Source organism: Equus przewalskii, chromosome 5 (assembly GCF_037783145.1).
Source record: "Equus przewalskii isolate Varuska chromosome 5, EquPr2, whole genome shotgun sequence".
Classification (NCBI taxonomy): domain Eukaryota; kingdom Metazoa; phylum Chordata; class Mammalia; order Perissodactyla; family Equidae; genus Equus; species Equus przewalskii.
In genome coordinates, this window is record NC_091835.1 from 43,284,761 (window position 1) to 43,296,987 (window position 12,227).

The 12,227-nt window shown below is 40.5% G+C and overlaps 1 protein-coding gene across 3 annotated transcripts in view; it reads right to left on the reverse strand.

The window, feature by feature from the left end:
- Nucleotides 1–12,227, reverse strand: part of GUCY2C (guanylate cyclase 2C) — a 157,253-nt gene that overhangs the window by 62,949 nt on the left and 82,077 nt on the right. Inside the window, exons 2-6 of one of the 3 annotated variants that reach the window (XM_070619177.1) lie at nucleotides 11,784–11,944; nucleotides 6,409–6,521; nucleotides 4,978–5,042; nucleotides 1,434–1,649; nucleotides 187–308 (exon numbers count right to left, since the gene is read on the reverse strand). In XM_070619177.1, coding sequence (XP_070475278.1) covers nucleotides 187–308; nucleotides 1,434–1,649; nucleotides 4,978–5,030 — 391 coding nt within the window. In that variant the 5' untranslated portion in view covers nucleotides 5,031–5,042; nucleotides 6,409–6,521; nucleotides 11,784–11,944. Of the gene's footprint in view, nucleotides 1–186; nucleotides 309–1,433; nucleotides 1,650–4,977; nucleotides 5,043–6,408; nucleotides 6,522–11,563; nucleotides 11,945–12,227 lie in introns of all 3 variants that reach the window. The other 2 variants (XM_070619175.1, XM_070619176.1) reach the window with 2 other exon arrangements.

A 12,227-nucleotide genomic window follows, 5' to 3' on the forward strand; every position in this document is an offset into this window, starting at 1 on the left:
TAATTTTTATCAGAGGATAAGGTTTTAATCAACAAAAGGAACAATATAATGGAGTTGCATGCAACTACTGATCTCCCAAAATAGACTAAACATATAGAGGTAACAGTGATAGCTCTGTCAAAATAAATAAGGAGGTAGTAGTTGTGAAGAAGAAGCTGGTAAAAAATTATCTTCGTGTCTTCTTACCATTGCTTTTCCTTTTGTGGTTCGATAAGATACCCTGAAACTGGTCATCTCCTCTCAACACATCCTTGAAGATAAGTTCCTGAGAAAAATAGGAAACTCCAGCCTCCAGAGCATTGAGGTACCTAGAACAGAAAAAAGAGAAACTCTAAGAAAGCAGTTTAGTTTGTGCGTGGCCTTCCATGCCATTTGCTTTGCTTCCATGCCATTGTTTTCAGATCTGGCCTGGGTTTGTTCATCTAAAATTCTTTTCTGCTATTAACACAACAGACGATACACACCATGATACCAATGGTTAGGATTGTGGACGTCTAATTTAGTGAAAGCACAGGGGAAGTTTTATGGAATCTTCATGTATATATATAAACAGTAGACATTTGGTGAGTCCCTCATAGTGGCTTCCTACTGCTTGCACATGGAAGGTTCCACTCTGCTCTATAAACCAGCCCCATTATCACAGGTAAGTTAACACCTTTGAACGTATAGTGCAAAAATTCAGAGTTGGTAGGAATAATTTCTCTTCTTGTGTGAAATGGACTTTTGTGTGTCCTAAGTTCACCCCAAAATTTCTAGGATGAGGCCTTAGGGTTGGTTCTTACAGTTCCCAAGATGTGCATTCCTGGTGGTACCCTCTCTTAGTCTTCTGCATGCTTATGCGGAGAGAGGCTGCAGAACTAAGCAGCATCCTGGAGGGACTGACAGTGACCCAACGAAAGGATTCTCTCTGCCACCTTTGCTGGAGTTGAGCGAACCTTGCTATTTTATTTTAGCAAGGATACCCAATATCCTGTTCTCTCCCCACCCCCAGCACCTTATTCCTCTGAAAAGCTGTGAGAGAAATTATTTCTAATTGTAGGTATAGTCAGAATGCACATTCTCTGGTATAGTATCTTGCACAGTAATGTGAAAGCATTAACTTCTGGTTTTCATTTTCCTTATCTGTAAATTGGGGATCATAGTACTTGTTCTCTTTTCTTCAGAGGGCTTACTGTGGAGAAACAATAAAACTAACATGAAAGTACTTTTAAAATTAGAAAGAGTTTTGCAAATGCAATATATGCTGATGATATTGATGATACGCTCTCTCCTTTAGCCCCTTTGCTTTCATTTGTGTGTAAGAATGTGGGCTAGTGTGTATTCCCAATGCTGTTACAGATGGAGGGTGCATCTGATAATAACCAGCTAGCCTGCCATAAGTCTATGGCTTCTCTCCAAGGCAATTGCCACAAAATGTTAATGATCCTGCTTACCAGAAACAGTCCTCAGACTCGGAACCATTCTTGAAAACATATGCAGTGCTCCAGGAAAAAGTTTTGAATGGTAAATTATTGGCCTTCCAAAAATTAACCAAGAAATACATCAACTTCCTAGCTGGAGACATCAGCCTGATTAAAGTTTCTTTGTAGTCACATGACAATCCAAAACTTCCAGCTGAGATCATTGGATAGTTCAAATCTGTGTCAAGGCTATGCCAAGAGGTGAGAAAGAAACCAATATCGGGATTAATTTAAGCAGCACCAATAAGATCCCTCTTTACCCTGCTTCAGCATGTGAGTATAAAAGGTAGGAATGAAATAGTGTCATTCAAGCAGGTTTCTGACCTTATAGGTATCCCTTAAAACATTTATCAAGCATAAGCTGTGTTTTAAGCACATTCTAGGTGTTTTCACGTATACGTGGTTTGGTTACTTTGATTTTATTCTAAAATGAGTTGTCATTTGGGTTGTTATCACATCTAAGCTGGGACACATGGACTTTGGGGAGTAGGGCTAAGAAAATAGAGGATGGACCACTGTAACTACCACAGTTGTTGTAAAGCCCAAAAGATCCCCTCTACACCTTCCCCGCCATGCATTGCCTTGTTTCCGGCTCTTCTATAAACTCTCTTTGAGACAGACATCAGCTGATGATTTTAGAATTTTCCTTCCCCTGCTCAGTACATGAAGCTTCTTGTGGTTCCTTAAACCTATCAAGCGTTATTCTCCATCAGGGCCTTGATGAATGTAAATAATTTTTTTATCAGCTTCTTCCTCACAAGTACTACCTCCTTATTTATTTTGACAAATCTACCACCACAGACCTATCACTATTACGTATGTTTCGTATATTTTAGGAGATCTGTAGTTGCATGCAACTCCATTATATTGTTATATAGATAACAAATTAAAGTACTTTGCACAGTGCCCTTATCAACTTAGGAAAAAAAGCTTCCAATATATTCTAGAATAAAAATATTTCTTTGGCTTTGGGAAAATTGTCATCCTCCCTCTCATTCATTTCACTCAGTGTAATTCTCATCACCACAAAACACTTTGTTCTGCCAGATCACACCTTCCTCCATCAAAATCCCTCCCACGTGCCTTTCTTTCACTGTTCAGTCTTCCCCTGAATCAAAGATCACCCTTCGTCTGCACAGAGAAAACTATGCTGAAGGATCCCTTGCAATGGATTTGGAGAGTAAACATTAGACTTCTGAAATTTCTGTTGGAAAGTCTACATCCAGCACCTCCCACCCAGACGTACAACAGACTCAGACGTTCAGGCTACTGTGTATCATAGACACACCATGGAAGCACTTTGTGAGCTCATCTTCCATACCAAAATGCAGACAAATATGGAATCTTACTTTCCCTCAGGAAAACTTTCCTTGATACCCAAGGCCAGGTTATTATTTGGGTGAGTCTCTGTTTAGTATCTGTCACCTGTAGAATGCAAGCTCCGTGAAGGCAGGGACAAAGCCTGGCTTGCTCTCCTCAGTATCTCCAGTTTGTCTGGTTCATATGTAGGCGCTCAGTATGTATTTGATGAAGGAAGAAAAGCAACACCCTCTTCCAGCTTCAGTGCTCCATTGAAAAGTTTCACAGATGTCCTGCTTGTCTCAAGCTGCCCATGTTCACAGTCAAATTTATCTTTTATTTTTATTTCTCAAAACTTCTCTCTATTCCGTTTCCCATTTCTTTTAGTGATTTGAGATCTCAAAGCCTTCTTGACTACTTTCTAATCCTCATCCCAATATCCAATCAGTTATCAAATGCTATGGATTCTACCTTTAAACATCTTCAAAAGCTGTCCTCCTTTGCCAGGTCAACTGCTTTCATGCTACTTCAGGCCTCCTCTCTGCTCTGCTGAATTTCCTGTCATCAGTCTCCCCTTGTGTGCTCCAGTCCTTCCTACACTCTCTTGTCCATTATTCTTCTGAAAGTTGAGCTGCATTGTATGGCACTTCCCTGCTCAATTAGAGTGGTTTCTGATGCAAATCTAATTAAACACATTTCCCTTACCTGGAACTCATGACCTCCCAAATATGACCCTACTTAATTTTTCCAGTTTTGTTTCTATTATTCCCCTATACCTCTCTAGTACTCCAGACTCACAAATTTTCTACACTTCCCTGCTTCTTTGCTTTTGCACATAATTCTTCCTGTGCCTGGCTAGGAGGCTTATTGCCTCATCTCTGCCCATTAAGATTTTACCCATTCTTCAACACTCAATGCATATATCATCTTCACAAAGTCTTCTTGAAACTTAACTCTCCCAACCAGAGGTGATTGTTTCCTCTATGCATCCCACAGCATCTTGTCTGTACTTCTCTGATGGAACCCGTCCCACTCTGCCTTGTCTTGGTCACCAGTGTCCTTGCTACCTTCTCTATTTTGTAGGACAGGGACTGTGTTTTACTTAATTCTCTCTACTTTGACAAAACCAAAATGCTTCTTTGCACATGGAAGGTCCTCACAAATGGCGATCAATTTTCCTAATCCTCCTTTCCCCTGGGCACCCTCTACAGCAATATCAACAAGTGGTCAGATAAAATGACAATTGGGAATGAGTGCAAGGAAGAGTAAGATTCCATATTTGTCTGCATTTTGGTATGGAAGATGAGCTCACAAAGTGCTTCCATGGTGTGTCTATAATACGCAGTAGCCTGAACATCTGAGTCTGTTGTACATCTGAGTGGGAGGTGCTGGACGTAGACTTTGCAACAGAAATTTCGGAGTCTAATCTTTACTCTCCAAAATCTATTGCAAAGGATCCTTCAGCATAGTTTTCTCTGTGCAGATGAAGGGTGATCTTTGATTCAGGGGAAGATTGAACAGTGAAAGAAAGGTACGTGGGAGGGATTTTGATTGGGCAAGGTGTGATCTGAGAGAGCAAAGTGTTTTGTGGTGATGAGAATTACACTGAGTGAAATGAATGGAAGGGATGAGGACAACTTTCCCAAAGCCAGAGAGATATTTTCACTCTGGAATATATTGGAAGCTTTATTTACCAAGCTGATAAGGGTACTGTGCAAAGTACTTTAATATGTTATTTATATAATCCTCAATAATACTATGCAATAGGTGCCTTGTTCCTTTCCCTGTTCTTTGAGCTCCAGGGATAGAACCGAGTCCTGATAAGGCCCGAGGGGCTGCTCTTCCCTTTGTGTTTCCATACACTGTGCCCAGACCTGTGTGAAGATCTCCTTTATTAAACCTTTCAAATTATCCAAGTTCACTGTCTTCGCTGTTTCCTATCAGGACTCTGACTGTTTACCTGTACCATGTTGCCTCCCAAGCTCTGATGTTAGTAACTGAACCTGAACAGCTACAGTCATTCACCCCACACTGAGCAAAGGTAGAGTTATCTGGATGAGGGAATGACAGTTAGAGAGAGGCAGCAAAATACAAGGCCTCACTCCCCTGACTGTGTTGCCCCGACCAGATGCTGTTTGATAAATCGTTTAAACAGTGACATCATGTCCTGACTTCAAATCACAGTGGCATTAAGATAACAAGAAACCAAACTACTTACTACATCTGGAAGGTGGAATATGTACATGAGGGCCCCATGAGGGCACAGCCCATTCGTTTTTCCCTCTGTAGGAGAAAAAAACCCAAAACTAGTCTTATTTAATCCCTAAAAGTAAAAACATGAATCAATGAACAGGAGAGAAGTGGCAAAGGAAGGCTCCCAGAAGGTTAGAAAATGGGCCTCTTGAGACATTAGCATGTAGAGCAGAAAGGAGCAGCATATGGTGCCTTGGGCTGGGCAAGGGCCAGCTAAGGGGTAAAAAGGACTGAGCAAGAGGAAACGCTGCAGGAGGCGGGGAAATGTACTCCACTGAAGGCGAGCTGACTGACCCTGGACCTCCTCTTTCCCAAGAGGAGGATGTTGAGTTGGGGAGGAAGGACTGGCTGACTGTAACATTAGCAATATCTGTAGGCCAGATTGTGGGGAGACTAGATTTGGAGGTGTTTGGAGGGAGAGGGCAAGTTTCAGAGGGAACAAAATGCAGTGTGAGCTGTTTTGTGATTATAGGTCTTGTTTTCTACTATTTCTCAAGAGGAATGTACTTAGGAACATCCCATCCCTGGTTTTAGAGAACCAGGTTATATCTCCGTCTCTAGAGGTAGAAGGAAGAAGCACACACTCCTAGAAGGGTAAAGTGGAGTTTGTTAAACTCCTCTTGCTCACTCCTCACCCTTGCAAGATTGAGAATGACCGCTGCAATTAGCCGCTCTTCCTGACATGAGTGTGGCCTTTGTGGTTGGCGTGATGTTACTGATTAAAGCTTTGGAGCCATGACTCTATGGCTCTACCAGTGCTCTGCTTCCCAGAGAGCCTTTTCTTAGGTTTCTGTAGTCTCGCACACCTACTTGCCTCTAGAGAGCTTGAAATGCTCTTTAGCTCCATAAAGCCCTGGCTGGGTTTGGGAGTAGAGAGGAGAGACTAGGCAAGAATCTGTCTCTTCCCATTTCTACCCTTTGACATTATAGTTACTACTTTAAAGTTAGGTTTCAGATTCAGCCTTTAAGCAATTAACCTGTGACCACATAGATGGTAATGACTTGAAACAGAGATCTCTGGTTTGGGGCTTTGGAATATATTTTTTAAGCAGACACCTCATGTATTTCTTGAGGGACATAAAGGCAAACCAATTAATACCAACATTTAAATTTTAGAAAAGTTTTAAAAATGATTTAAAACAAAATAATCCCCCTTCATGCAACTGAAAATGTACAGGAAGGACACAGCTAAAGTTTTCTCTGCTTTCCTGGATTCCTGGAGGGCCTTGTCGTTTGGGATACACATGAGTATCAAGGCAGGGTACCCTGTCTCCAAAGCATTCAGCTGCGTGGCTGAGATGACGTGAGAGATGCTCATGGACAGTGTCTAAGTTTCACCCTGGGATCTTCCTGTGCCAAGAGGGTGTGAGCTGTACCTATAAAGGCAGATACTTACTGAAATTATCCTGAGCAGGTCAAGGCCTTCACAGGTGCTGCTCCGACAGTCGCTTGACTTATAAATCAAACCATTCGAATAGATAAAGGTAGCATTCACAGTCACATTTATGCCTGTTATCCAGAAATGAGGGAAAAGAGAAAAGTAATGTTATTTTTTAGTAGTTTATAGAAGTCCTGGGATTTATCTTTTGCCAACTGATCCTAGAAAAAAAGAATATCTATTATATTACCAAGTTTAGGAATATTTGAGTTCTGGGTTTTTATATTAGTCCTGTCACTTCTTTCCCTTCTCTATCTCTGTCAACAGCTTTATTGAAGTATAATTTACCCACCATAAAAATCCCCCATTTTAAGTGTACAATTCAATGATTTTTGGTAAATATATGTATTTGTGCAACCATCCCACAGTCCAGTTGTAGGGCATTTTACGTTCACGACTCTCTTCATCCTCTTTTCTCAATTCTGGACTCAGCGAGTTTCCTATATGAGTCTTGGGAATGTTAGGAAAGCAAAGACATAGGCATTAAGATATTTGTTCTTTCATGTCCCCAAGGTGCTGGTTCTGTTTGTTGCCAGCGTGCACGCTGACACCTTTGTGGTCTGCCCCCAAAGCCAAAGTGAACCGTGCCCATTCTGGCTCAGGGTCTTTGGATAATGGAGAACACTCACCTTCAGACAAAGGCAAGAGCGTTGATGGTTATATTCCTGGGTACTGCTAGGCACCACATTTTGGAAGGGAAATGAAGAGACAGTAAAACCATTTGACTAAGCTCTGTCTCTTACATTTTGATCTCCTTCCAATAAAAAATATTCAGGACAAAAGTCTTATTCCTAAGCAGAGACATACATAACTTTGCCAAACCCTTAGAAAGGAAGTCTGGAAACCTCAGTTGCTAGTCTGGGAGCCTGAGATACTTTCTGTGTGTTCTTGCACAAGCCATTTTAATTTCTCTAACTTGGTTCACTCACCTCTAAAATGAGATTAAAACCAGGTTGGTCAAATGTAATACTTTTAAATATCTTTAAAAGGGTAAAGTATGTCAACAACAGAAGTTATGGTTCTGAAAATAGGGCTGGAGACCGTCTTGGAGGGCAGCAAGAGGAAGTGAAGTGGAGGCCAGGGCACAGTCCCAGGGTGAGAACAGGGTTTCAGGAAGAAGACCACACTTGTAGCCAACAATGTACAAACTAGCTCCTTTCCCTCGACCTCCTGTGCCTATGAGGGCTGTGCTTCCCCTACCACCATGAGGGACACTGAAGATGATCCACATAAAAATCCTAGGGTCCATGCAGCCCATGAAGGGCACAGGAAAACCCAAGTGTAAATCCTGCACAGGGCTGGGAGAAGGGGAACCAGCATCTATTGAGTGTGATCTTAGACAAGTGGCTTCACCTCTGGGGTCTCAGTTCCTTGGCCATTTATTGATAGGATCAAACTGGGTGATCTCTGTGCTTATATGCCTGGCACTGGGCTATGGATTTTTGCATTCATTATTTCACTTCATCTTCCCTTGAACCTATGAAGTTAATTAATATTTTACCTTCCTAATTTAAAAAGGAGAAAATGGAGGTCTAGAGAGGTAGATTAACTTGCTTAGGGTTCCACGGTTGGCAAGAAGTGGAGCTGGGTTTTGAACCTAGGGTAGTCTGATTCTAGAATCTGATATGCTATAGAACAGCAATTCTTGAAGTGTGGGCTATAGACTCCTGAGGTACCTTGAGACCTCAGGAGGTCCAGGAGGTCAAAACTATTCTCAATATTATATTAAGAAATTCTTTGCTTTTTCCACTATCTTTCTCTCACAAGCATATAGTGGAGTTTTTCAGAGGCTACGTAATATATATTACTGCAATAGATTAAATGCAGAAGCAGATATGAAAATCTAGCCATTTTCTATAATGTCTGACATTAAAGATTTGCAAAAATGTAAATCAATACCACTTTTCTCATCTACTGTTATTTTTGGTTTGAGAAATATAGATTTTCTTTAATAAGAGCCTTTATTTGTCAACAGATAAAGTGTTTATAATTATTATTTTAAATGAATCAATAAGCAAATATTTAAAACATTTCTCAGTGTTAATTTCCAAAACAGTAAATGTTGATAAATGTAACTTCATAAACAAAACTCTTCAGAGCCCACAATTGTTTTTAAGAGTGCAAAGAGGTCTTGAGATCAAAAGTTGGAGAGCCACGTCTGTAGAACATACTGTTACAGGCTGCTGCTTCTCAACATTTTATGGTTATGTGAACAGTTTTTGATTTTGTTTTTTAATTTGGTGGGGGGATATCCCTTCCCTTTTGTCTCTCCAAATCCCAAGTGATTTCTCAAGAAAATACTGAAAACTTTTCAGACAATGGAATGACTTCCAATCAAAGCTTAACTTTTAAAATAAGCAGCTCCCCCAAGTCGTGTTTCTCATGCCTGTCCCGCCTGTGCTCCCCGCCCCACCCTGATAGCTCAGTCTTGGAAGGATGAGCGGAATGCTACAGAATATAGAATGATCTCAGAGCCCTCTCTCTCTTATCTAAGGCTTTGAGGATGGAATTGGGCCAAAGTGAATCTGGATATAGGTGCTGGAGTCTAGGAAAGGAACCCACTCAGCACACGAGAGCATGGGGATGATATGGACCGGGTGCACTTAGCCGTGGAACATATATCTTTGAGGAGCTGATGTTGTAAGAATGAATGAATCTCTTTTCCTCATGTTTTCCACCAAATCTTATCTATTCTTCAAAACCCAAAAATGCTTCCTAGGTAGTAGGAAAAAATATTGATCTCCTCCATCTGCACATCACCCACAACATTTGACCTCTTAATTTTCTTCAATTTAGCACTTAAGTATATTGTCTTAGATCTTTTCCCAAATAATAATGCTCAATATGTTCAGAGTATGAACTTATCTTTCCCTCACAACCTGCACTTCTTGAGTTTATTGTACATGAGCATCCATCCAACAAAATGCATCCCCAAATGCAAAAATTTGGGCGTCATCGTTTATTCTTTCATCCCTCAAAATTCTCTGCTCATTTAATCCATTCAACAACTTCACCGTTAATGACTCTATTTTACAAATGAGATGAGTGAAACTTAGAGAGAATAAACAACTCACTCAGTGTCACTCAATTTAGTAAACAATGGAGCAGAAATTCAAATTCAGGTTATATGAATTCAGAGATCAAAATCTTACCAATACACTACACTGCTTATTTTATACACCTGATAACTTGTTCTCCTAACAGCAGCGACAGCACAGCAACAACCACAACATTAACATCCTTAACAAGGCAAACAGTGACAGCAATAAAAACAACTGCCATTTATTGAGTTCTTACTATGTTTCAGTCAGTATATTAGGTACTTTCTATGTATTTCCTCATTTAATTCACATCATATCCACATGAAGTAATTATTATCTACTGTGATGTTATAGGTGAGGGAACTGAAGCTCAGAAAACTTAAGTAACTTGCTGGAGGTCACTGCTCATTATAATGGTTGGATAAAAGGCTGGAATATGAACCAAGATCTGTCTGATTCCAAATCTCTGCTTCTACCACAATGTTCCATTGCCTTATTTTAATGAAAAAGCGGATTCATGGTGGGCAAAGATCTTAGAATGGCAATATGATACACTCTTTGGAATCAGATAGATAGGAGTTTGAATCTCATTTCAAGCAGACAATCTTTATGACTTCAGGAAAGTTATTAAACCTCCACTGTGAAACAGTGTCAACAATGCCAATCTTACAGAGCTGTAGTGATTAAAGAGATTATATATCTTACTTAGCACATAACAGGTACTCAATAAACAAGGAAACCAAGGCTCAGAGACACTGTGGGAAATAGCTCACTCAGGGTCACAAAGAGAGAAAGTTCTAGGGCAGGGACTCCAATCCAGGTCCCCAGACTTTAAATCAAATATTCTTTCCACTATAGCACACTGCCTCGGTAAATAAGGGGGTTTTATTAAATGACCTCCTGGTTCCACTGCAGCTCTAGATCAGATCCACCTATTTACATCTGAATCCAGTCTCAGATTAAAGAAATGTGCATTGCACAGAAGAAAGTAACTACACATATGTGATGTATCATACCTGATGCTATTATTACCACAGAATTTTAAACAGAGGAAATTAAGATATATGCTCCTTAGAACCATAAGGAACCATCAAGAGGTGTAAAATAGTCATTGCCTCAGTAATTCTACTTCTGGCAATCTAGTCTCAAAGAATGAACAAAAAAACTATATGCATGAAGCTGTTTTTTGTAGTATTTTTAAAAAGATCATGAGAAATTTAAAACAAGGGAGCATCCTACAATAGGGAATTATTAGATGATTTGGGAGGATACCTACTTCAAGGAGTATTATATATCTATTCACACTATGCTATGAAGATTATGTGGCTATAGGAAAGTCACTTGTAGAATAATGTGAAGTGAAATCCAAAGAATAGAAAATTGTTTCTATGCCACAGTGATCCCAACCATGTTCTTAAAAACAGGAAACTGAGAAGCATGTGAAAAGACACTGAAAACATCCAGGTGGCTGGAAATTCACAGCAGTGATTTTTTTTCCTTATTCTGCATATTTTATCTAATGCTATAAAATTTTATTTTAATAATTAAAAGATACAATGAACAACTGTAACACTGAATTTGATTGCAAATTTTTTATATTGACTGTGTCTCAATAATAATAGCCACCAGAGATGTGAGGAATGAACAGATGGATTAAAAATCTCCAAGAAAGATTCAGGGTCTGGACGAATTTTACTCTCTTAATTCGAGCTTCTTGACTGATAAGCCTGTAAAAATCTCAGGTCCAGACCAAATCTTGCCTCTGAGCAGCTGCAGAAGGAAACATGGTACCTCCCAGAAACTGAGCAAGAAATCCAGTTTTATCTGGGGCATTTCACTGCCATGAACACCTGGGATTCCCTGGATCGGGGCACATTATGAGTGAACTCACTGCTATAGGGCTCAAATCCTTCTCTCTTAGGATCTACTGCCTTGAAATAGAAAGAGGTTGTGGGACAGACCCATAGAGAAGGTTGGGTGATCAGGCAAAGACTACAAGGTCTTTGCTTAGCAACACTTTGACCCCAAAGGTGGTAACAGGGAGGAGGAGGATTCTGTTACTATATTCTTACCAGCTTCATGCAGGCGCCATCTCACTATATTTATCCCCTCATTCACTGCTTCTTTCAAGTTATCCAGGGACTCTTGGAAGGCCGAGTTGTTCATCATCAGGACACTGATCTCGTAGTAGCCATCGTTGCAGTTCTGACTCACCTGGGAGATGATGCCTCGATAGAAGAGCAGTGACCACAAAGCCAGGCCCAACAGTGGTGTCTTCATGACCTTGCTTACCTCAGAACCATACTCCTTGTGCTCGCTTGCTTTATGCTGGGCTTTTAGGGAGGCAGGAACTCCAGCTGGACAGCCTCTAGCTGAGTCGCTTGGTCCACTCTTCCCCACGCTCCTTTCTGGTCATGCCTCACTGGTCACGTGGACCATAGAATACAGCCTGCCTGCCAGCAATTAACAGCTACATTATGGTAGGAGATAAACCAAAGTTCACTTTGTGTGTTTGCTCACGGAAAGGTAGGAGTTATAAACATGGAGATTACCTGGGCCTCACCCAATACAAATACATCAATTTGTGACACATTACTGGAAAGAGGGAAAAGAGGAAGAGGGCAGCATAGCATATACATAAAAGGCTTTGTAAACTGGAAAATAAAGGTCAAAGGGCTTTAGAAAAGCACAGATACAATGGACTGTTAAGTGTTTATGTTATAGCTGCACATTGAA